The sequence below is a fragment of the Oryctolagus cuniculus genome, chromosome 2 (assembly GCF_051225735.1).
Source record: "Oryctolagus cuniculus isolate XC-2025 breed Fujian yellow rabbit chromosome 2, ASM5122573v1, whole genome shotgun sequence".
In the NCBI taxonomy this organism is placed as follows: Eukaryota; Metazoa; Chordata; class Mammalia; order Lagomorpha; family Leporidae; genus Oryctolagus; species Oryctolagus cuniculus.
The window spans coordinates 86035625-86057686 of record NC_142868.1 but is presented as its reverse complement, the minus strand read 5'-3'; the positions used below and the strand labels follow the sequence as shown (position 1 = coordinate 86057686).

The window sequence follows — 22062 nt, the reverse complement described above, 5'->3', positions numbered from 1 at the left end:
TTGACAGGCAGAGTGGACAGTGAGAGAGAGAGACAGAGAGAAAGGTCTTCCTTTTGCCGTTGGTTCACCCTCCAATGGCCGCCGCAGCCGGCGCGCTGCGGCCGGCGCACCGCGCTGATCCGATGGCAGGAGCCAGGAGCCAGGTGCTTTTCCTGGTCTCCCGTGGGGTGCAGGGCCCAAGCACCTGGGCCATCCTCCACTGCACTCCCGGGCCACAGCAGAGGGCTGGCCTGGAAGAGGGGCAACCGGGACAGAATCCGGCGCCCCGACCGGGACTAGAACCCGGTGTGCCGGCGCCGCTAGGCGGAGGATTAGCCTAGTGAGCCGCGGCGCCGGCCATGTGATGATATTTCCATTTCAAACAACTTGTTCTGAGCTCTCCATCCCAATGGCACATTCTAGTTTAAAGAAAATACTGCAGGATACTGAAGAGGAGAGGCAGGCTTTGAATAGAACACTTCTCCAGACACTAATGCTCAGCCTGAGGAAAATAAACTAATCTAAACAAAGCCATTAAATACCCATTAGACAAGATTTCCACCCCCACACCCATAACAATGATATTCTGCCTTGAGCAGTTTACTCGTCTTTGCATACTGAAAACAACTCCGTTTCTGTCCTTCTAGTATCCAACATCGCAAACCAAAGCCAGGTTGTAAGAGTGATATACTTTTAAACTTAAAAAGGACAGGTTGCACCATTAGGCATTTTCAAGGCCACACAATTCATATTCTGGTAGCCATAGGGATGAAGTAACCTGTGCATTCACAGGGAGCTGAGAACAGAGCTGCTCAACTGGAAGATCAGTCCACTGCACAGTGACCTCCTGTTTAAGCTCCTCTGGTGTCAAAGCTTCTTCTCTCATGAACTAGCAAAACAGACAGACATTGTCTTTATTGTCTTTCATTTTTGCTTATGCAGGCTCCCTGAAATGGGGGGAGAGGGTTTTTTTGTTACTAGAAGGCTTGACTGAGATGAGATTATATTCTACTCTTTGCTCCTCTTCATTTCTGGGAGAGAAAGAGGAAAAAAAGAGAGATACTGAAACCCTTGGGGGTTTCCCATGTGGGCATCAGTTCGTGTCCTGGATCCTCATCTTCCAATTCAGCTCTCTGCTTGTCGCCTGGAAAAACAGTGGAAGATGACTGATGCTTGGGTCCCTGCACCTATGTGGGAGACCCAGAAGAAGCTTCTGGCTCCTGGCTTCAGATCAGCCCAGTTCTGGTTGTTGCAGCCATTTGGGGAGTGAAACATCAGATGGAAGATCTTTCTGTTTGTCTCTCCCTCTTTCTGTCATTAACTCTACCTCACAAATAAATAAATCTTTAAAAAAAAAAAAAAAAGCAAATCTAATCTACCTCGCTGTGCGTCAAACTCTTCTATTGCCAGAACTGTCTGGATAAAGTTCCTTAACAATTTGGCCTCCCCTTTCCCTCCCTGCCTCAAGCCTCAATGCTCCCTGCCTGTAACTCTATGCCACATAGATAATGATAATGCCACTTGCACTTCACAAAAAGGCCATCTTTTCTCTTTTCTCAGATCCATTGATAACTGCTGCCTTTATCTGTTAAAAAAAAAAAAAAAACTCACTTGCTACCCTTCTCCTATTTGGACAATTAGAAGTCATCCCTCAGGTGTCAGGCCAAGTATTGCCACCTAAAAAGACGTTTCTGGTCCACCAATTGGCCCTACATTCTCATCCACAGAGCTGGAAGCTCTGGTTCTCCAAGAGGCCTATTCCTGCACAGCAATTCTCACTTTGTAGTAACCACTGATGAGCCAGACACACTGCTGATGTCTATGTGAGTTATAGCAGAGGTTCCAAACTAAGTTCTTATGAGCCTACTCTGAAGTAGAAGTATTTTGTTTGAGTTAACTGTGTTTAACCTTTTATTAATTGAATGATTTTTTTAAAAAAATTAGGATATTTCAAATAGAAAATATGAATGTACAGCTTCTTCTGAAAAATGATTACAATTGGAAATATTGGATCCACAAGTCTAAGCATGCCAATGAAAAGATATACTAGCATTTGTGGCTACTCATCCTAATGACTGTATTCGTTTGCTTGAGTTTCCATAGCAAGATGCCACAGATTGGGATCTTGAAGAACATAAACATATTTGCTCACAATTCTAGAGGCTAGAATTCCAATAACAAGATGTCAGCAGATTTGATTTGCTCTGAGGTCCCTCTCATTGCCTGCATCTGATTGCCTTCTCCCTGTGTTTGCATTTGGTCTTTCCTCTCTACAGGTGCACCCCTGGTGTGGGGAGCAAACCGGACTAGACTGAGTTACTGGAATTAAGACTTATTCTATGCATCTGCTCTCCCACAATGTGGCGCTGGGAGAGAAGTGAACAGCTTCTACACAGCTGCCTCCAGTTCAACCAATAAACTGTAGGACTTGCTCCTGATTGGAGAGCAGCGTACTCGGCGTGTGGGCAGCCGAGTTGGGATTGGCGGAGGAGGACTATAAAGGAGGAGAGAGACGGCATGCACCAGGAACATCTAAGGGGAACATCTGAGGGAACACCTGTGCAGCCCCCGAGAAAGCCGGCCGGCGGTGTGCTGCTCCCCTGCGGAAGTGGGGAATGTGGCCAGGGGGAACTGCCCTTCCACGGAGGTGGAAGGGATAGTAGCCAACCCGGGAAGAACCAGCAGCAAACCTGGGGAGGGCCAAGCAGATGAAAGAACAGCGCAGGGTCCTGTGTCGTTCCTCCACGAAGAGGGGGAGCGACATAATGGTGCCGTGACTCGGATAGGAAACCTAGGACGGATAGGAAACCTAGGACGGATATGAAACTTAGGAGGGAAGAAACGGGAAGAACTGGGAAAATACCGGAGAGAGAGACTAGCAAACAGCCTAGGGAAAAGCCAGACGAAAAGGGTGCCGGAAGAAGCTATTGAAAGCCTAGGCATAGATTCGGATACGGACTACGGGGGGAAGCTGGGAGAAATCTCTAAGGTCAAAAGCGAAAGTGAAAGCTAGAACAAACAGACTCGGATGCGGACTGTGGGGAGAGGCCAGGAGAAATGAGGGAGGAATATTGTTGGAAGAAAACTTAGGGAAACATACCAGGTAGAGAAAAGTGTTAGGGAAATTGAAGCCGCGGGGGGCAGGCCGAGGCTGAAACGAAAGCCACTTTGGGATTCTCAAGTTAGCCCAGGAATGGGGGGCGAAAAGTTGAAACCAGAAGCTGAAACGTAAGCCAGATTGGGATCCGTCTGATTAGCCCGGGGAGCAAAGGACGGGGAGCCAAATCGTGGGGCGGAGACGTATGCTGGGTTGAATTCGCCAGGCTAGCCCGGGGAACTTGGATTGAATGCTAGTGGTGGAGACGCAAGCTACGCTGTGTGACTCGCGGAAGCTGCCGCGTGCAGAGAGAGCACGGGGCGTGAATAGATAGGCAACGCGGGGCTGGCGCGAGGCTGTGGTTCAGACGCGAAAGGGCTAGTGAAAGACTGCGGGGTGTGCGCGCAAAGCCGAGCCTTGCAGATGAGAGAGGCGCGGGCTGAAGCGGCTCAGAGCCGGCGAGGCGCCGAGAAGCAGCCTCGGGGCGGAGCCCGCCGGCGGGGCGAGGCGCCGGGAAGCCGCGCGGAGCCGTGAAGCTGCCGGCAGGGCGAGGCGCCGGGAAGCTGCAGGGATAAGAGAAATAGAAGTTTAGAAGTAAAGTGAGAGAAATAGGAATGCTGGAAGATAGAAGTGGAATGGGAGAGATAGGAATGCCTGGAGATAGAGAAATAGAGAAAGAGAAAGGCCTCCCCACAATACAACAATGTGAGAGCTTGGATTCGGTCTGCCTGATTAAGTGAGGCGATGAGCACCTGCGGCGGCTAGCAGCTTATGCGCCACAGGTCACCGAAGACAGGCACGAATTAACATCAGTAAGGCCTCCCCACAATACAACAATTAGGAGGCTTGGATTCGGTCTGCCTGATTAAGGCGGTAAGCACCAGCAAGCGGCTCGACCAGAGTATGAGCTGCAGGTCACCCAAGATAGGCACGAACCAACACTAATAAGTCTCCCCCACAACACGGCAATGAGAAAGCTTGGATTCGGTCTGCCTGATTAAGGCGGTAAGCGCCAGCAGGAGGCTCGACCAGAGTATGAGCCGCAGGTCACCGAACAGAGGCACGCATCAGCGCCTAAAAACCTCCTCACAACATGGCGAAGAGAGGACCCGGATTCGGTTTGCCTGATTGATAGGACTTGTAAGAACCTGTGGCAACTCTAGCAAGTAGAGCAGAGTGTGTGCCGCGGGACACCGAAGACAGGCGTGTATCAACGCCAAAAATAAAAAGAAAGGGGGATCTGTGGGGAGCAAACCGGACTAGACTGAGTTACTGGAATTAAGACTTATTCTATGCATCTGCTCTCCCACAATGTGGCGCTGGGAGAGAAGTGAACAGCTTCTACACAGCTGCCTCCAGTTCAACCAATAAACTGTAGGACTTGCTCCTGATTGGAGAGCAGCGTACTCGGCGTGTGGGCAGCCGAGTTGGGATTGGCGGAGGAGGACTATAAAGGAGGAGAGAGACGGCATGCACCAGGAACATCTAAGGGGAACATCTGAGGGAACACCTGTGCAGCCCCCGAGAAAGCCGGCCGGCGGTGTGCCGCTCCCCTGCGGAAGTGGGGAATGTGGCCAGGGGGAACTGCCCTTCCACGGAGGTGGAAGGGATAGTAGCCAACCCAGGAAGAACCAGCAGCAAACCCGGGGAGGGCCGAGCAGACGAAAGAACAGCGCAGGGTCCTGTGTCGTTCCTCCACGAAGAGGGGGAGCGACACCTGGTGTCCTCTGTGAGTCCAAATGGCTATTCTTATAAGGACGCCAATCACAGTGGATTAAGGACTTCCCAATAAGTCTCAGTATAACTTACTCATCTCTTTAAAGTTCCTGTCACCAAATACAGTCACATTATGATGTACAGAGGGTTAGAGCTTCAACATATGAATTTGGTGGAACATACTTCAGCCCATAATAATATACACAATATATACATAATAATATACACAATAATAAACACAGTCGCCAACATACCTCTTAGATAGACAGTTATATACTCATCCCCTCTCGTTCATTTGAGACCATCTCCCCAGGCCCAAAGTCATTTGTGTTCATGATCGTATGTTATCCTCCCACTTCCTCTGTGAAATGTTTTGTGAAATTTGTCCTCTCTTTGTGAAATAGGTTCTGCAACTCTGGGTTCTATGCTATTAATTATTAAATTACTCTGCCTTTCAACATGCTATAGTAATGCGTTTATCTTTCTCTACTCCTAGATTACCTTAAAAACAGGGACTTTGCCTTTTTATTACTTGCACCTTAGGACCACAGAGCAACATAATGGTACCAACAGCAAGCTCTACATTCCCGTTCTGTGACTTAGGAGAACTTAACTTAATTTCCCTATACAAGGGGTCTTTGAAAAATTCATGGAAAATGCCTGTCATGAAAAAAAACTATGCATGGAGTCCCAATTTTTTGGACCACAATAATCTCATACTAACTTCTTTTAAAATACCTTAACAAAATCTAGTTAAAGCATTGAGAATGATGAGACATCAGTTTGGAAAAAGTTCCTATTACAGCAGCATGGATTCTGCTATAATGGAAGCAAGAAAAACATGAAACTTACAATGAAGCTTTGGTGGAAGAGTGGTGAAAGTACTGATACTTTGAAAAGAGTTTGTGGGAATAACATCCCAAAGAAATCAGTTTGCAAATGGGCAACTCATTTTAAGAAGGGGCAAAACAATTTTGAAGATGAAGTCCTAATAGCAGACCATGTGTATCAATTTGGAAAGAAAAAATTAATCATTTTTAATGCCTAACTGAAGGAGATTGATGATTCATAGCAGAAACTGTAGCTAACACCAATTGTCTTGACTTACACATTTCCGACTCAATGGGAAAATCTGGGCACCCAGATCAGCTGCAGATTAGAGGAGAGCTATACAGGGGAATTTTAAATGGAAGAGATCAATATCTATAAGCATTTCTTTCAAAAATTATAATAGATGATTAAAGAGGCTCTAGCGATACAATCCTGAAGAGAAAGCACCATCAAAGTAATGGCAACCAAGAGTTGGAAGAGGCCCAGTCAAAGCAAAAGCAGGCCAATTGAGAGCAATGGTCATGCAATGTTTTTGGGTACTCAAGGCATTTTTCTTGCTGACTTTTTGTGTAGCCAAACAATGATAACAACTGCTTGTTATGAGACTGAGAAATGTATCCCAGCCTTTCACAGAAAAATGCTGGGAACTCTTCACCAGAGAATCCTTCACCATAGCCAGGGCCATGCTCCTGCTCATTCCTCTCATCATACAAGCACAACTCGTGAGAGTTTCCAATGGGAAATCATGAGGCATCAGTTCTTATGGTGCTGTTTGACTCCTGATTTCTTTTTGTTTCCTATTTTTAAGACATCTTTAAAGCTCCCCCTTGGTTCTTCAGATCATTATGTGAAAACACTGAGTTGACAGGCTTGAACTCCCAGGACCCCTAGTTCTTTAGGGATAGGCTAAGTGGCTGACCCTGTGGGTCACAGAGATGTCTCAAATCTGGTGGAGCTTACGTTGATTTTTTTATTTTATTTTATTTTATTTTTTATTTTTTATCTTTTCATTTAATTTTCCACAAATTGCAGTTTTTGTATTTAATCTGTAAAATGGGGATAATCATTCCTATCTTTGAAAGTTGTTGAGAGAATTAAGAGTTAATACACACAAAAGTTTCAAAATAGCACTTAGGCAATAGTAGTTATTCAATAAATATTGGCTTGTTTTAGCATTATAAGAACTTTGGTAGAGCCTGCAGCCATTCATTCAATATTTATTGAGCCAGGCACTCTACTAAGCATAAAAGTTATAAAGAAAATTGAGAGAAAAAGAGAGATGGAATATTAAACATGGACTCTAATTATAGATTTGAATCCAAAAGGCCAATTTTTGGAATATCCACTGGAGCATCAAAAGATATTTCCCACATATCCAGTGGCCTTTAAAACATACTTCAATCTTCATGCAACATAACCTCATAATTGTAAATTATATGAATAAATTCCCTCCCCAACTCTCATACTAGGAAGTTCAATTATTTTGTGAATTATTTCTGCATAAATGTTTCTTGACTTGTTAAATCAATAATATTTTGTTATCAATTTTCTCCTCTCTATTTCTAAACAAAAATTTTTTTTATCTTTTATTTAATGAATATAAATTTCCAAAGTACGACTCATGTGTTACAATGGCTTCCCCCCCCCATACCGTCCCTCCCACCCACAACCCTCCCCTTTCCCACTCCCTCTCCCCTTCCATTCACATCAAGATTCATTTTCGATTATCTTAATATACAGAAGATCAGCTTAGTATACCTTAAGTAAGTATTTCAACAGTTTGCTCCCACACAGTAACATAAAGTGAAAAATAATAGATGATTTTTTTTAATGATGATGAAATCAGATCAGACCTATTGTCATTAATTTCTAAACAAAAATTATCAACTGTCTTTCACATAAATGATATATGTTTTGCTGGTGTATTTTCTTTTTATTGATATATCATGAGAGACAAAGCAACAGGTGTAAGAATTTCTTATTTTTGAGTATTGCCTTATCCCTAATTCTAGCCTAGAAATCTTGGTTTCTGCCACTAAACTAGTAGTATTTGTCAGAACTAAGTTTCCAAACTCCGAGCTGACAGCTGACAACAGGAATTTGACCTGGTTCATGTGTTGTTGGTTTGAAAATGCTGGTGATGAAATCATAGAGCAATGCCTGTGTCTCACCCAGAGGGATCCCTCCGCACAGTCACAGGGAGCACCCCTTCCAGCCAGCCCTCTCATCAGGCCAGCCCCTATGAGGAAGGAGACTGTCGTTGGAGTGAAGCACACTAAAACACAGGAAGCACTGCTTCTGTCATCTTAGTCAACAGTCACCACAGCTCTCACTGCAGGCTCATTTTGAGCCAGAAATTGTGCTGAATGTTTGGTTTTTTTTTTCATGTTATTTATCTTCAACACCCTATGAGATTTTATTTCAATTTAACCTTAAAAAAAAAAAAAAAACCACAGGTAATCCATAAGCTGTACTTTGGAAATTTATATTCATTAAATAAAAGTTAAAAAAAAAAAAAAACACAGGAAATTTACCAGAGTAGAGCCAAGTTGACATGCATCTGACTTAAGATTCCGGAACACATATGATTCATTTACCACAAACCCTTTCCTGTATTAGCACTGCAAGATAGTGGCAAACAAGGAGACTTGGGTCCTTGCCCCTGATTTATCTCAGACTTCTGTGTAACCTTCAGAAAAGTACTGCCCAGTCTTGGGCATAACAGATGGATTCCACTATAAGATTGTACAAAGATATCACTACTTTTGACATTTCACTCAAATCACCCTTAGTCTTCTTACCTCTGATCTCATCTTTGCTGGTTTCACACTTAGGTCCTGCATATTCCCTTAGGCTTTCTTTGCTTGAAGAACCAGTTGGACACATTTCACTGTTTCAATTTGATATTCAACCTGTATCTCCACTTTCATTCATTTCCTATATGCCTCACATTCCCATCCTGAGAAGAGATTGGGCAAGTCAATTCCTCTAAGTATCATGAAGCTCATTTGAATAAGAGATTTAGACTAGATTAGCTCAAATCATCATTAGCAAAATTATTGCTAGAAATCTTACCTTGAAATCCTCCATTTTACTGGAGAGAAGTAATACTTCATCCCTTACTCCCAGGTCTTACTGGATGACCAAAGTCACATGTTTGCCTAATCACATCTAAAGCACATAGTGAAAAAAATTTTCCCACAAAGAAGGACTTATATTTTCATTCAACAGGATCACCTTTCCTTTTTTTACCAAAATTTTAAAAACACATCCTATTGTACTTTAAGGAAATGACTTCTGTCTTAAATAAATGTTCCTCAGGAACATAAAAAGGGAATTTAAAAAAATAATGGAGGGAGGGAGGAATCGATTTGGAACAATTCTGTTTTATATGATTATGCTTAATCAATTTTTTTCTACTCATTATTGAACATTAACTCAAAAGTTTTCATGGCCAAAAGGGAAAAATGTTATAAAGGATTAATTTCCCATTGTTCTACTAATGAAACAATTTTCCACTTGTCATTCTGAATGTCTCAAGAGAGATAGCATTTTCCAACCATAAAAAAGTAGTAGAATTGGTTGTGGTGTAGAAGATAAGGAATGTAAGGACATTCACCATTTCCACAGAGCCCTACTTCACATATTACTCTAAATGCCAAGTGCATTCAAATCTCATATCTGTAAAAAATGTCTAAGAGACATGGAGTCTTACTGTGAATGACCTCGTTGTTTACTGGAGATACAAACCTATTCTCCCAAATGCCCTTTCAATGTGAATAGTCCAGAAACATTGGATTTGAAGATTCTGGCTCTATTGCTTGATTGACTATGTGAATGTGCCCAGGTGATGTCTTGTTCTGAGCCTACATGTGTGTCTTTAGAATGAGAATGATAATAACTATTTCACAGGTCTAGTGTAGGAATCAAATGAAATTATGGTTATGGACATGCTTTGTAAACAGTAAGGCAGAACAGTTAAGAGTTTGGACTCTTGACTCATGCTTCCTAATTTTTACTTCCAATTCATCATTTTTACACTGTGGATGTCTTCATAGAACTGAGATAAAACACTAATAAAATTTGTATGGAAGGCCGGCGCCGCGGCTCAACAAGCTAATCCTCCACCTAGCAGTGCCAGCACACCGGGTTCTAGTCCCGGTCGGGGCGCCGGATTCTGTCCCGGCTGCCCCTCTTCCAGGCCAGCTCTCTGCTGTGGCCAGGGTGTGCAGTGGAGGATGGCCCAAGTGCTTGGGCCCTGCACCCCATGGGAGACCAGGAGAAGCACCTGGCTCCTGCCTTCGGATCAGCGTGGTGCGCCGGCCGCAGCGTGCTGGCCACGGCGGCCATTGGAGGGTGAACCAATGGCAAAGGAAGAGCTTTCTCTTTGTCTCTCTCTCTCTCTCACTGTCCACTCTGCCTGTCAAAAAAAAAAATTTTTTTTTCGTATGGAACCACAAAAGAGCCCAAATAATCAAAGTTTCCTGGATCAAAAAGAACAAAGTGGGGCTGGCACTATGGCATAGCAGGTAAAGCCACCCCCTGCAGTGCTGGCATCCCATAAGGGTGCCGGTTCCAGTCCCGGCTGTTCCTCTTCCAATCCAGCTCTCTGCTATGGCATGGGAAAGCAGTAAATGGCCCAAATCCTTGGGCCCCTGCACCCGCATGGGAGACCTGGAAGAAGCTCCTGGCTCCTGGCTTCGGGTCGTCACAGCTCTGGCCATTGTGGCCATTTGGGGAGGGAATCAGTAGATGGAAGACCTCTCTCCCTCTCTCTCTCTCTCTCTCTCTGCCTCTCCTTCTCTCTCTGTGCAACTGTGACTTTCAAATAAATAAATAAATCTCTCTAAAAAAAAAAGAACAAAGCAAAAGGAGGAGACCTTAAAATATATCACAAATTTACAATAATTAAAACAGCATGGTGTTGGCATTGATCCACAGACCAATGGAGCAGAATAGACTCCAGAAGTAAACACACAGACTCACAGCCAACTGACTTTTTAAAAGATGCTAAGAATGCACATTGAAAAAATTATAGTCTGTTTAATAAAGGTGCTGGGGAAATTGTATATTGATTTGCAGAAGAATGAAACCAGATCCCCTCTCTCACCATGTGCAAAAATCAACTCAGAACGGACTAAAGACCTAAAATGTGAGACCTCAAACTCTAAAAATATTAGAAGAAAATACAGGGGTAAAAATTTTCAGGACATGGAAATGAACAAGAGTTGCTAGACCAGACCCAAAAATCACAGGAAATAAAAGAAAAAATAGAAAAATGAGATTTCATCAAGGAGCTTCTTCACAGCATAAGAAACAATCAGTAGAGGGAAGAGACAACCTGTATATTTGCATGTTATATTTTGAGTTTATTAACAAGGAGTTAATATCCAGAATACACAAGAAATTGAACAACTAAATAGCAAAAAATAAAAATAAAATATCATCACCAAACCTAAACCAACATTTCTTAAAGGAAGACATACCAATAGCCAACAGTGCTCAACTTCACTGAGCATCAGAGAATTGCAAATCAGAACTCCAATAAGGACAAAAAGTAACAAGTGTTGGCAAGGGTGTGGGGAAAAGGGAATCCTTGCACTCAATTGGTAGGAATGTAAATAGTAGAGTCATGCAAAGCAGTATGGGGTTTGTTTCATCACAGAAACTAAAGATAGAGCTATCATGTGATCCAGCAATCCCACTCTGGTTATATACCCAAGGGAGCCAAAATCTGTCTGTTGAAGAGACATCTGCATTTCCATGTTTATTACAGAACTATTTCCAATGGCCAAGAAATGGAAACAACTTAACTGTCCATGAAATGACTAATGGATAAAGAAAATACAGTACATATAAACAATGGGCTATTACTGAGTCACAAAAAAGATGAAATTTTGCTATTTGCAAAAACATGGATGGAACTATAGGTCATTTTGTTGAGTGAAATAAGCCAAGCACAGAAAGATACATGATCTCATTCATATGTAGTCTAAAAAGGTGATCTTATAGAAGTTAAAAATATAACTGGTTACCAGATGCTGGGGAGGGAAGTGGGGAGAGTGGTTAGGGGAAAGGTTTACTGGTGAGTACTAGTTAAGGTACTATGTATTTCTCTATTTAAAGGAAACTTAGAAGATAGGATTTGGGGTGTTTACAGTATAAAGAAATATTAAATGCCTGAAAGGATAAGTGTATTTACTCTATCAGCTATTACACAATGTACGCATGTAACAGAACATCACATCGTATCCATAAATATGCAAAAATTTATGTCCACTAAAATTGTTTAAAAAATAAAAAGGACAAAACACAAAAATTTTTAAAAACTTGTGGATATTGCCTTTGCCTTTCAATTCTCTAGTCTACAAGTTCTTTATTCATTGGATGAGAATAACAATAGCACCCATCATTTAGAGAGTTACAAATAACATGATGTTGTCAGTACTTAGCCTATGGTAAAAAGCCAGTCAATGTTATGTGTTCTCAATATCTACATGGAACTGGGTAGTGAACGCTTCAGGCTGGTGGGTTGCAGGGTTTCTGTGGATGTTTGTGTGTCCTTAGTAGGTATTTGTATTTAATTGATGTGCTCCACAAAGACAAAGAAGATAAAAACATGTTATTTCTAATAAGGCTCAAGGTGACCAACTTTCACCATTCATCACTCTCTAGGTTTGACCTCTCCCTTAACTCAGTGGATTTTGTTCATGTTTTTTTCTTGGAAACAATCAGCTGAGGAAATTTAGATGGAGTCTTTTTTGTGAGTCTTCAAGAGCGCATCAGGGTCATAAAAACAGAGTGGTTCTATCTATATGGAAATGTAGATTTCAAATATATTCATTCTAATAATCAAATTATAAGGGAAATGGTCCTCTAATAGGAAGCTAATAAAAGTTGATTCTTAGGGCTGCCTGGAGCTGTAAGCAATAAGGAACAGATTTATATTGTGAAGCTTCTCTGTTTTCTTTTTTTCCCCCATTTTCATGATCTATTCCAGCAGCTAGATGGTTCAGGCTTGGATTAGCAGAAAATAGATTAAGCAATCAGAGCCCTCATTCGGCCAACAACCTCTTCCCCAACCAAACATATCACACACACAAACGCACACAGACACACTTGCTTGCCTCTTGTTTTTAAAAAATTCATGTAGGAGTTTGCCTAAAGATGCTAAATTTACTTCCCTGTATGGCTGGCATTTTCCCCTTCTGGACAATCTGTAAATCCCTGTGGGACTATTGATTAGCCATTGAGACTGTGTTTTGGGTTATGAGGAGACCATTAACAGGGCACAGGAAAGCAAATTTGGCCTAACCAGCTTTTATGTACTACATGGAATGAGAAAGGCAGACTTTTTTTTACCTCTTCATTTTCTAGGTGCTTTCCTTGAAAATGTGGTATTTTAGACCTAATCTAGTTTAAGGAGCTGTGTGTTCATTACTACAGAGAAAGCAGGAGAATGCAAGCTTGAGAGAGCGCGAAAAAATGAAGACAGATCCCTGTCTTGAGGGTTACAATGAATTGTTTCACAGATGAGAAAATATAATAACCAGTCACACATGTCTGGCTGTGATCAAACCGATTCTTCCCACTGGTTTATTCTCATACTGACAGTAAGTCACAACAGCCTAAATGGCAATAAGCAGGAATGGGCAAGTATGTCGGCCAATCAGCTTTGTACTCAGCTGATTTTTCTACTTGGCTATGGAACAAGATCTGCACAAGGCCTTGTGGGTAAAACCTCTTCATCCAGGGAAGATCTTTCCCAATCCCACTTGTCACAACCAAGAGTAGAAAATACCACAGGATCAGCAGAGGGTTATCTCTCAACTATGTGCTATAACACACGGTGTAAGTAACACTTGAGTCATGGAAGTAAGTGATAATATCCATGTTATTGATACCAATATCAAGATGGGGCTGGCACAGCAACCTTAAGACAGGATTGTCAGTGAATCCATCAATAGATCCAACTCCTAGGAGGAAGCAAGACTACCAGTCAAGAAGGTCTAGCACAGAACATCCATTTGCTTTTGCTCCTGTGAAACAATTTAGGTGCCAAGGACACCACAGTATTATCACGTAGGCTGTCCCAGGGCTAACTATTGCCTCAGTAAATATTTTGGACTGGCACAGAGTTTTTATTTTTGTTTTAAATTTTGGATTAAAGCAGAGCCCACCTGCTCCAAATTCCCACCAGGTGCAACCATTTTCTCTTATCTTGCACTCTGCCAGATTTATGTACTTGTGTTACTTATCTCCTTCTTTAAGCACTTAAGTTAGAGACCCTAGGAGAGACAGACTACATAGTTGGGTAGTTTCTAAAGTACACATAAGAGAAATCATGCCTTACATCTAAATGCACTGATGAAAAAATTAGGATAAGAGTTTGCTTTTGCTAAGTATATGGCTAAAGAATAAGAGTCACCAAAGCTTGGGTGAGATCTACAGATGAATGTCGAGACCTTCAAGACACTTACCACATGCACCTGTGGTTGACATGTGCTGTGACAGAAGACAAATGCACACAAAAAAAAGACAAATGCACAAAAATGATAGAACATATCTTAATAGTTTTTATGATTATGGCTTTAAATACCAATGTTTAGGGTCTATTCTTTTTTTAAGATTTATTTTATTTATTTGAAAGAGTTACAGAGAGAGGTAGAGACAGAGAAAGAGGTTTTCCATCTGCTGGTTCATTCCCCAGATGGCCGCAACGGCCAGAGCCAGGAGCCAGGAGCTTCTTCCAGGTCTCCAGGTGCTGGGGCCCAAGGACTTGGGCCATCTTCCACTGCTATCCCAGGCCATAGCAGAGAGCTGGATCAGAAGAGGAGCTGCCGGGACTAGAACTGGCACCCATAAGGGATGCCGGTGCTTCAGGCCAGGGCATTAACCCACTGCACCACAGCGCTGGCCCCTGGGGTCTATTCTTAAAATATACTCTATTATTAAAATTGTTTCACCTATTTATTTTTATTTTTAATAAGGTTACTAGAAGATTTAAAATTAATTTTTTTGCTTGCATTATTTTCTATGGACAACACTGGTCTAGAAGGATCCAAACCACTTACTTCCTTAGGTTCACAGACTTGTTAGTTCTTGCTGAACTTTTCTTAATGAAGAGAAACTAGCAACTGATATCAAAAATAAGAATATGGAGATTGTTCAGTTGTGGGCCAAACTGTGTACCCCCTGCCAAATCATCCGAGGACATCCTAAACCCCAGTACCTCAGAATGTGACTAACTTGGAGGTAGGTTCTTGAAAGAGGTAAGCTAAAATGAGGTCATATGAATGGATCCTGATTTGATCTGAGTGATGGAGATTGCTGGTGTTGTGGCACAGCAGGTTAAACCACTACTTTCAACACCCCCATTCTATATCAGAGCTTGTGTAAATCCTGGCTTCTCCACTTCTGATTTAGCTTCCTGCTAATGTGCCTGGAAAAGTCATGGAAGATGCCTCAACTACTAAGGCCCCTGCCACTCATGTGGGAGACCAGGATGGTAGTTCCAGGATGCTGGCTTTGGCCTGGTGCAGCCCTGGCTGTTCTGAGAATTTAAGGAGTGAACCAGTGGTTGGAAAGCACTTGCTTGATTTCTCTTTCTTTCTCTCTCTGTCCCTACCTCTCTCTCTGCCCCTCTGCCCTTCAAATAAATAATACTTAGATAAGATGAAGATGAAGGAAGAGGAGGAGGAAGTTAAAAAGAGGAAGAAGAAGGAAGTTAAAAGGAGGAGGAAGAAGAAATGAAGTCAAAGACAATCACGGAGAGCAAACCACATGAGAACACAGTGAGAAGGAGGTGATCTGCAAGCCAAGGTAAAAAGCCTCAGAAGAAACCAACTTTGCCAGCACCTTGACATTGGACGTCTAGCTTCCAGACTGTGAGAAAGTAAATTTCCAGTGTTCAAACCACCCAGTCTGTGATATTTTTTTCATGACAACTCAAGCAGACTAACACAGAAGCTTATTGCTTGTAATTTAAGTGTATGAAAAACTAAACATTTCTTATAAGATAGATTTAGCCATTCTTAAAGAGTTGTAAAGCCACTCTATAGTTAATAGGAGTAGATCCCAGAAATGGATGGACTCTGTTAGACTAATTATAATAATAATTATAGAATCCTAAGTAGTAAGGTGTGTTTAATCACCATAGAGCACATAGCATCAGATTTGGCTGCTGAACTCCTGCAGACATTTAAACCGTAAAGTCATGAGTTGATGGTACTATGAGAGTAGAAACTTGTCCAGTTGGGACATTTAGGAAGTGGAACAAGTGGAAATCCTTAGATCACTGGAGACATGCCTTCGAAATGTGGATCTCATAAAAGTGTTGGTTACAAAGGCCAAGTTGTACCCATCTCCTCTGCTTTCTGACTCACCAGATTCTTTCCCCACCCATACTCCACGCTTCACCCCTGCCACTCTTATCAGATCAAGAGGGCTATCTAGTCTTGGACTTGATCCTTCACAGTTGTGAGTTAAATAAATGCTTTTTTCCTTGTAAAGTTAGTTGCCTTGGATTTTTTATAGTAACGAAAAACTGACTGATACACCAAGCTTATTTCTGAGGGCTCTCTAGACACTGACCTGGGAAGAGACCATCACTTTTGAAATAATCCTGACTGTTCTGCAGAAACAACTTTCATGGAGACGAAGGAGCATTGAACTTCCAAGGAAATGATGGAATTTGGTATCCTGGCTTCCCACTGTTAACTGACAATTCAAGATACTTCAGTTAACCATCTTAAGACTCAGTTCCTTGAACTATAAAATGGCAATGGTAATACCTCTCCTGTTGAATCCTTGTGAGGATTACAGGGTATAAGGTTTGTGAAGTGGAGGTGCTTTACAGACTGTACAGTTTTACCTTAAAGCGTGGTGCTGTGAAAGGGAGCTGGAAGCTGCTATCACACCTGCCTCCAAATGTGCAGTTTCAAGGATGCTGGGGTCACAGGTGTCCCAGCGTCACCACTGATGGTGCCCTGTGCAAGTTGCATTCATTCTGACAGCCAGTCAGCATGACAGTGTCTGTGTACCACCAAGGAAAATCTGCTGTAAAGTGAGAAAGTGAGGTGTGGTGACTGGGTGTTCTGTCTGCAATGTTAGACTGACAGGATGAAACGTGTATTGAGTTGAACAATTTCTGAGTGGCTATTCAGATTTTGGTTGTTCTTTTTGCATCATTCAGCAAGTCTTTCAAAGCAAGGACAGTAAATGTGTTCCATGTAAGAAACCAATGCACGCTTTCCTCTCTTACTTGCTTTCAAACCTTTAAAAAACCTAGGAAACTCTATTCCTCTCTCCCTGTTTTCCAGTCTCCTGGCATTTAAAAAAAAATCATTAACAGATGATTCTAAGCTGGTCCTTCTCAGCTTCTTTACTATCAATAGTTGATCCCAGAGATAGTTAACATCTCTCAGCCACCAAGCAAATGATTTGATAATCTAAGCTCTTTGAAGATGTTTATATGGAGCTCCGTGTCTTTCCCTCTGAACCTATTATTAACAGCAAGTAAGATTTTTACTGATTAGCTTTCTAAGTAATAAACTAGTTTATACACAGCATTCCAGTGACCCCTATGTATCATAAGAAAGGGCAAGACTCCCTGCTTTAAAGGAGTTTCCAATCAAGTACTCTTCTGTACTTTCCATGGATTCCATATAGGTCTCTTTCTCTCTCCTCTAACTTCATGGCCCTAAACTTCCTAAATGGTTTACTTTGATCCTTTGATAGGAAACAATTTGCCCTACAATGCAAGTGTACCCAGTGGATCCAGTAAGTGTCCCTCTTTGCAGAAATCTTTCCTGAGATTTGATTAAGCTGGGTAATGTTGCATAACCTACTTAACCTCTATTGGCCTTCAAGTGGGTAATGTTGTACAAGCTGTTTTACTTCTCTGTGCCCTTGCCTCTTAGTGAGACACCAATAGCAATAGCACCTACCTAAGGCACTTACATTGGACACTCCTTACAGCATCAGTGGAATCCATGAGATGCCTAATAGAGTCACATAGGCTATATTTATAACATAAAATATTTACTCTATTGTGATAGCCTGTATTGTCATCTACCAAGGTAAAAATAATTGTTACTATGTATTGAAAATTTACTACATATGCCAGTTACTTTTCTTTTTCTTTTTTTTTTTTATATTTTGACAGGCAGAGTGGACAGTGAGAGAGAGAGACAGAGAGAAAGCTCTTCCTTTGCCATTGGTTCACCTTCCAATGGCTGCCACGGCCGGCGCGCTGCGGCCAGCGTACCACGCTGATCCGAAGGCAGGAGCCAGGTGCTCTTCCTGGTCTCCCATGGGGTGCAGGGCCCAAGCACTTGGGCCGTCCTCCACTGCACTCCCTGGCCACAGCAGAGAGCTGGCCTGGAAGAGGGGCAACCGGGACAGAATCTGGCGCCCTGACCGGGACTAGAACCCGGTGTGCTGGCGCCGCAAGGCGGAGGATTAACCTAGTGAGCCGCGGAGCCGGCCAACCAGTTACTTTTCTTATATTAACTCATTTCATCTTTCCCTAACCTATGAGATACACACAATCATTTTCAATTCTTCAGCTGAAGAAATTAAGACTTGAAGTCGTAGACCCAAGGGCACACACTTGGTAAATGAGAGAAACAGGACTTGCACCCAAAATCCATGCTCCCAACCACTCACTATACATCACTACCCCCATCACTTCCCTTGGGAACTCAGCCCACTAAATCAGTGCCCTTGTGACTGACATAATCCCTGACATGTAAAAAGTTTCCATTCATTCTTTGTTTAATGAAAATAACAACTTTCCAAGGAAAGGCATAACTATTTCAAGTACTTTTTAGACATACAAAATTAATGTGACTGTCACATAAATATGTGGGTAGTTTTTAAAGGGTTAAGCTGACCCAGCTTTCTCATTTTACAAGTGTTGCCATTTACTTTCAAACAGGAAAAGACATAACAAGAATAAATTGTAGGCAGATGTCTCATTTCTCCAATTTATTATTCTGGGGTGAAAATATTGAGTGACATAATGCATCACAGGACTGTCATGACTAAGTGTGGGACAATACATCAAACAGGCATCGCTCTTGGAAAAGCTAACAAACAGGCTTTGGCTAATGATGGATTAAGTTATTGGGATGTTTTAAAGTTATTAACATTATGAGGGATGAGAGAAATGTTTAAAGGCAGAATGTGTATTCCTAAGCAGTACTAATATATGTCTTAAGTCAGGTTTAATATAGGAACCCTGAAAAATCACAGAATTAAGGTATCTCTCCCAACAGTTTCAGAACTAAGGATTCTGGGGTTTATAGAAGAGTGTGAGTGAAAAATGATTCTGTGGGCTAGGCAAGAAAACACTTACAAAGAGTCTTGAGATGGTGAGTCCGGGAGATTGATCCCCACCCAATGGACAACAGAGAATCACATCAGGTTTGTGAGGGAAACAATGGCACTAAGGTGGCCCATAACCCTAGATGAAGCAGGGAAGATGGAAAAAGAGAGGAACTTAATGGCAGTAGGAACAGAGAGGAAGAAGAGAATTAAAGGGATGTGCTATAAGAGGAATGAATATCCTTAAGACTTAACAGAACTTGGATGAGAAGAAAGGAGAACAAGACAGCAGATGAAGACAGATAGAGAAACAGGTTTGAGAAGAAAGAGAAGATAATGGCACATTGGGGTAGGGCAGGGAGAGAGGACAAACAGGTGGAGGCAGGGAAGCAATTGATTACTTTTCCTTAGTGTGGTGCCATCTCCACTCTTAGAATGAAGAGAAAAGATAATCCCTAATTCTTTGACAAAGTGAGTTATTTATTGTTATAACCATGGCCAGCCCAATAATTATGTGTTGCTATTTTTAGAACCATTAGTGCCAAGAAGGTTTGGGAAACTAATCATTTACTACCTTATCAATGTATCTTTGTGTTATGAGATCATTTACATTTTTATTTGTCAAGTTTCCTCCCATACATGAAGTTAACTCCTCTAGGCATCATTGCCAGGAACTCTGAACAGTACCTTTTTAAGACGGGACATAGTTCCTGGTGCCTTGCAAGTTCTCTGGAAAGAACTGTTATTGAATTGATTAGTTAGTTGACTAACCTTCTCTATAAAACTCCCCCACTTCCACAAATTCTCTCACATCAGCTTATCCTTGATCCCTCAAGGACTTTCCTGGGGCTAAGCAGAATTAGCAGATGTGTTGAACTACATACTTTTTATTTTCTTTTTGTTTCTTTTTTTTAAGTTGCTATTATCATTACCATGTTCTGTTATATTTTCTACACAGTCAAGGAATGAATTTCCAGCATACTAAATTGACCCACCAATTTCAGGCTAGGATCTCTGCAGAGTGTTACTTTGACACCAAGTTCTGTCCCCTTCAAAAGAAGAATGAACTGCAAAATTCAATTCTTACTAAAAAAAAGGTATAGTTGACTTGAGTTTCTCCTTCAAACTTAAAAGAATATATGTCTGCCAAGGTTTCAAGGAAAAGAAGCTCTTGCAGCATGGTGCTTAAATTCCCATCTATTGATGCAAGGCAGAGTTTTATCTTGTGAAGCTTCACAAATGCTCAGATTCAAATATGCACCCATCACTGAGCTTTGTGGGAACCAGAGCATGCTCTTGAACCTCTTTGTACTTAGTTTTCATTCAGTTACAATGGAGATGATACCATCTACCTGCAGAGTTGATGTGTAGCAAGTATGTAAGAATTTTAATCTACTATGGTTATTATTTGCAAGTCTGAGCAATTACCAACCATGCACCTCCTACACTACAGGACTGACCCTACAGGACTGGAAAAGAAACATACACTTGGAGTCAAGAGACAGAGGTCCCTGTCAGTTCTATGATAGTAATATGTGTGCTGAGCAATGTGAGGAGTGGTATAAAGCTTGGAGTGTACTGAGTATGGGAGAAGGAGTTGCTTCCTCTCTACTCTGGTTTGCTCGTGGGAATCCAAAGGATCATGATCATAAGACTGGTTCACTCCAAGAAATGCTATTTTCACAACTTATCTCTATCCATTCTTGTTCTTTTTTTCTCCTTGTTTTCCCATTAGATAGAGAACCAAATGTCTCCCATAATGCCAGTTAAAGCCTACAACATCCTGTCAGTTAAAGGTTACTGCATCCAAAGCCTCTTAGCACTTCTGGGGACCTGCTCAGCCCTGGCTGGTTAACTGGTGCCAACTTCAGATTCCACAGCTGTGCACCAAAGCTGATTCCAATAGATAACTTGCTTTATGTGTATCATCAGGAATCATTACCACATCATTGACTACTGCACTTACACAAAGAACCTGAAACTCAAGACACAGGTTTACACAAGTCTACATGCTCACTGTAGCAAGCCAAGAATACTGCTCAACTGCCAGGACCATATTCTCTCTACTGTCGAAGCTGCACACAGCAGCCCACAGATGCGTTTGGCCTCCACAATACTGGCCCTGATGGTGGTTTTTAAAAAAAAATCCTTAATTTACTTCCAACATTTTAAACGTAAGAAAAAAATAAGGTATATTTACTTTAAAATTCAATTAGAAGAGCTGGCAACACTGGGCTTGTTTTCTCTGGGCAACACTCTGCAGGAGCCAAGAAGCAGCAGCTCCCTTCAGACAGAATCTGTGTGGCATCCAGCTGGCCACAGTCCCCGTGCCTTGCACATGTTTTCTTCTACCTCTCTCCGCACTCTTTCATTACCTATCTAGCTCTGTAGGCATCTGATGCTGTCCCCTGTGCTAAGTACTGTTCTGCAGGGAGAACTTCCTTCCTAGCTGCTATGGGTCACAAGAGGCGTTTGAGTCTGCTGCGTCCCCCGTCACTCTCCACTGGGGTGTGTTCCTAGTTCTTTCTGCTGGTCTCACTTCTGACTCATGCCTGGTTCTAACTCACTATCGCTGGAATGCACTAGGACTCTCGTGTGTTAGAATCAAGCTGAAATTCTCTCCGTGTTAGTATGAGGCCCAATCTGAATTACTCACAAGGCCTTCCCTCCCTTTCAACTTTGACCAGTCCAGTCCAAGACTATAACTGTGAGCCAGAAACTTGGCAGTTGGTGAAGAAGCACTGTCCTTCTCATTGTCAGCACTCTGACTTCCTACCCCCTTCCCAGTAGCACTCCCAGCAGAGTCCTTGGTGGAGCAGAGAAGGGACTTTTAAATACAAGAAGGCTCGATTGGTGCTCCCTGTATAGTACAAGATGAGGAAAATTTCAAAAGCCCTCTGGACTTTGTGCATCAAGGATATTTCGTAGGGAACTTGACAGAGACTTTCATGATACATTTCAAATAAGAAAGAAATTGAAAAGGGCAAAATAATGCTGCAAGTCTAACAAGAAGAGAAAAAAAAAGTATATGCTGAAATATTAGGACTGAAAAACCTATTGAGAGCAAAGCTCCCTATGACCTTTGTGCCTCCCTAAATGAAAAGCAAACC

The 22062-nt window shown here is 42.0% G+C and overlaps 1 protein-coding gene across 1 annotated transcript in view; it reads right to left on the bottom strand.

The window, feature by feature from the left end:
• Window positions 1-8429: 8429 nt before the first annotated feature.
• Window positions 8430-22062, bottom strand: part of LOC149127870 (uncharacterized) — a 197140-nt gene continuing 183507 nt past the window's right edge. Inside the window, exon 5 of the mRNA XM_089327349.1 lies at window positions 8430-8582. Within this exon, the coding sequence (XP_089183475.1) occupies window positions 8570-8582 (13 nt within the window). The 3' untranslated portion in view covers window positions 8430-8569. The remainder of the gene's footprint in view (window positions 8583-22062) is intronic.